At 52.5% G+C, this 3982-nt stretch overlaps 1 protein-coding gene across 1 annotated transcript in view; it reads left to right on the top strand.

Annotated features, from left to right (window-relative positions):
* Window positions 1-2048: 2048 nt before the first annotated feature.
* Window positions 2049-3982, top strand: part of LOC121672471 (SH3 and multiple ankyrin repeat domains protein 3-like) — a gene marked incomplete at its 3' end in the record, with an annotated part of 7326 nt that continues 5392 nt past the window's right edge. The window contains exon 1 of the mRNA XM_042045125.1: window positions 2049-2187. Within this exon, the coding sequence (XP_041901059.1) occupies window positions 2064-2187 (124 nt within the window). The remainder of the gene's footprint in view (window positions 2188-3982) is intronic.

Genomic DNA, 3982 nt, shown 5'->3' with positions numbered 1-3982 from the left:
GCTGGGAGAGGCTGGGAAAGGCTGGGAAAAACTGGGAAAAACTGGGAAAAGCTGGGAGAGGCTGGGAGAAGCTGGGAAAGGCTGGGAAAGGCTGGGAAAAAATGGGAAAGGCTGGGAAAAGCTGGGAAAGGCTGGGGAAAGCCGGGAGAGGCTGGAAAAGGCTGGAAAAGGCTGGGAAAAGCTGGGAAAGGCCGGGAAAAGTTGGGGAAAGCTGGGAGAGGCTGGGAAATGCTGGGAAAGGCTGGGAAAAGTTGGGAGAGGCTGGGAGAGGCTGGGAAAGGCTGGGAAAAGTTGGGAAATTCTGGGAAAAGCTGGGAGAGGCTGGGAAAGGCTGGGAAAAGTTGGGAAAAAATGGGAAATTCTGGGAAAGGCTGGGAAATTCTGGGAAAAACTGGGAAAGGCTGGGAAATTCTGCGAAAAACTGGGAAAAGCTGGGAGAGGCTGGGAGAAGCTGGGAAAATCTGGGAAAGGCTGGGAAAGGCTGGGAAAGGCTGGGAAAGGCTGGGAAAGGCTGGATTTGGAAGTTTTCCCCCATTTCTGGAAGAAACGCGGGAAAAGTTTGGTTCCTTTGTTGCTTCTGTGTTAACCCGACCTCCCAGAATCCCGGGATTATTGAGGCTGGGAAAGAATTCCAAGGTCACCGAGTCCAAATTGGGCCCAATCCCAGCCCGGAGTGGAATTCCAGGAATTCCTTGGACACGTCCAGGGATGGCGACTCCAAACCTCCCTGGGCAGCCCCTTTGGATTCTCCAAGGATTTTGTTCCTTTGGGCTTTCCGAGGAATTTTTTCCTTTGGATTCTCCAAGAATTTTTTTACCTTTGGGTTTTCTGAGGATTTTGTTCGTTTGGGTTTTCCAAGGAATTTTGTTCCTTTGGATTCCCCTTCCTGCCAGGGGAAGGCCCGTGATGGGCGGTGGGAAGGCAATGTTGGATGTTGGGCCGGAATTCCAGGATTCTCCTGGAGCTGTCCAAGTGGAAGTGGCTCCTTGGCCGGGAATGAGTCGGTCCTGAGGGATCTGGGAATTTGGGAATTTGGGATTGGGGGATTTGGGGATTTGGGGACTTGGAGAACTGAGGACTTCAGGATCTGGGAATTTGGGATTTGGGGATTGGGGGATTTGGGATTGGGGGATTTGGGATTGGGGGATTTGGGGACTTGGAGAATTGAGGACTTCAAGATTTGGGAATTTGGGATTTGGGGATTTGGGAAATCGGGGATTTTGGGGATTTGGGAATTTGAGATTTGGGATTCAGGGATTTTGGAGATTTGGGAATTTGGGGACTTGGAGAATTGAGGACTTCAGGATTTGGGAATTTGGGATTTGGGGATTTGGGAATTTGGGATTTTGGATTTGGGATTCGGGGATTTGGGGATTTGGGGATTTGGGGATTTGGGGATCGGGGTATTTGGGGATTTGGGATTTGGGGATTTGAGGATCGGAGTATTTGGGAATTTTGGGATTTGGGGACTTGCGAGCCTTAAGATTTGGGGAATTTGGGGATTTGGGGAATTTGGGGATTTGGGATTTGGGGATCTGGGGACTTGGAGAATTGAGGACTTCAGGATCTGGGAATTTGGGGACTTTTGGACCTGAAGATTTGGAGATTTGGGGACTTGAGGACTCGGGGATTTGGGACTTTGGGGATTTGGGAATTTGGGGCCTTGGCTGCTGGGAAATCCCCTTCCATCAGGACCAGGCTGCCCAGGGCATTCCCAATCCCTGGAAAAACCCCCAAACCCCAGGGATGTGGCACTTGGGGCCACGGCTCAGTGACCACACCTGGCCCTGCCTTGGCTCATCCCAAACCTCTCCGGAATCCCAGGATTTTGAAGCAGGATCCAAACCCAACACCCTGGGAGCATTCCAGGATCTGGGATGAATTCCTGGCTGGAATCCGGATGTCACCCCCAGGGGACAAGGACAGGGATTGTTCCCAAGCCGGGGCCGCTCAAACCCTCGGCACACGGAGCCGGGAAGGCGTCGGCACCTCGGAATTCCCGGATGAGCTGAGGCAGAAGAATCCTTGGCTTTCCCCCATGGAAAGCAGCTGTTGCCATCCATATGGAAGCTCCGGAGCCACTCGGAGCCGCTCATCCCGGTTTTCCGGCTCTTTTCCAGGTGGCCATCATTGCAGGGAATTTCGAGCTGGCGGAAATCATCAAAACCCACAAAGAGTCCGATGTTGGTGAGTTGGATTTTTCCCGCTTTTCCCAGTTTTCTCCTTTCCTGTGGATCCCAGGGCTGGACTGGGGGAGTGTGAGGGGGGAGGGGTGGGAATGAATGGATTTTCCCAGTGTTGCATCCATGGAATCTGCAGCCAGTTTGGATCTTGGAAGTGTCAGATTCCCGTGGGATTGTTGGGATTCAGCCTGGCTGACGTTCCCAAGCTCTGGAATGATCCTGGAATTGCTCTGCTGGAAAATCCGTATTTTTCCTCTCTTTCTGCATCCCTGAGGCCGCTTCATTCCCGAAATCCCAGGGGTTGGGGCAAGAAGGGAAAATCCTCTGGGAAAAGGAGAAAAGCGGGAGCTGATCCTGTTGAATTTGCTTTTTCAAGGAATATTTTGGGAATTTTGATCCCTTGGGTCCCTTTTCCGTCTTTCCCTGGTGTTGATGTCCCCACGGGAGAAATTCCACGAACAAAGCGGATTTAGAGCAGGAATAAAATCCACACTTGTTGCATTTCCTTGGATTATTCCAAGGAATTTACGGACCCAGAGCTGCCAATGGAGGGAGCAGCCGGAATTCCCAGTGGTTTTCCCTCCACAACGGAACGGAGTCATCGGATCAGCAGCCGGAAAAAGAATTTAGGGAACAATTCTTGGCTGGGCGGGACTGGCACAGAATTCCCAGAGAAGCCGTGGCTGCCTCTGGATCCCTGGAAGTGTCCAAGGAAAGGTTGGAGCAGCCTGGGATAGCGGGAGGTGTCCCTGCCCATGGAATGGGATGGGATTGGATGGGATTTAAGGTCCTTTCCCACCCAAATTCCTGGAATTCCATGAAAACATTGAAACACGGAAAATAGGGATCAGTTCTTATGGAATGTGCAGCAGGAATTGAGCTTGGCTCAATCCCAAATATCCTTTATCCCGTTTTTTTCCCCAGCTCCCTATTCCTGATAGCCAGGATCAGCTGCCGGGAATTTGGGGTGGGATGGAAAAATCGGGAAGGACTTTGGGAAGAGCCTGAAAGTTCCTTTGCAAAGTCATGGAATTAATCCAAGAGAAAAGTTTTCTGGGAAAGAAGGTTGGGAATAAACGACCTCCAAAAGTCCCTGCCAGCCTAAATTCCCCCCCCGGCTGGAATCCGCACCTGCGACCGAACGGCTCCGTGATTTTCCTTGGGAAAAAAAGCAGGGAAACGAGCACGGAAAGCTGTCAGGAGCAATGGAAGGTCCAGGGATCAGCTCCCGGACTCCGGAGAAAAAATAGGTCAGGGAAGAATTCCAAACAAATTCCAAGGCAAGCAGCAGGTCCAGATGGTGCCGCCCGCAGCCGGGAGCTTCCCGGGGTTTGGAAATTGAGTTTGGAGGTTCGGGAGGAGCTGAGGAATTGTCGGAGCAGGGAACGGCTCCTGCCTGTGTCCTTCTTCCGGGGCTTTATCGGGATAATTAAGGAATGTTGAGAGCGAGGATTTGGTGGGATTGGGGCTGGAATGCTGCTCGTGGAGGGATCTTCCTGCGGAATTCCCAGCGGGAAGCTGGGCTGGGTTGAGGGTTTGGTGATCCTGGAGCAGGGGGTGGAAGGAGGTTGGGAGATTCCCAGGAGGATTCCAGGCTCATCCGTGTTTCCTTTGGGATCCGGAGCGTTCGGCAGAGCCGGAGCCTCGCGTTCCCGTTTCCTGTGCTCCCGAAATTTGTGGGATTGTGTTGGGAGGGATCCTTCAATCCAAGTATCCCAACTCCTTCCCCGATCCCAGCCTGCTCCAGCCTTTCCTTGGACATTCCAGGGATCCAGGGGCAGCCAGGGATTCTCTGGGAA

The sequence above is a fragment of the Corvus kubaryi genome, unplaced genomic scaffold (genome assembly GCF_017639235.1).
Source record: "Corvus kubaryi isolate FWS band 111438036 unplaced genomic scaffold, C.kubaryi_AGA036_p1.0 62497, whole genome shotgun sequence".
Lineage (NCBI taxonomy): Eukaryota > Metazoa > Chordata > Aves > Passeriformes > Corvidae > Corvus > Corvus kubaryi.
Note: the sequence above shows the minus strand (reverse complement) of the source record. Positions and strands in the feature narration are given on the sequence as shown.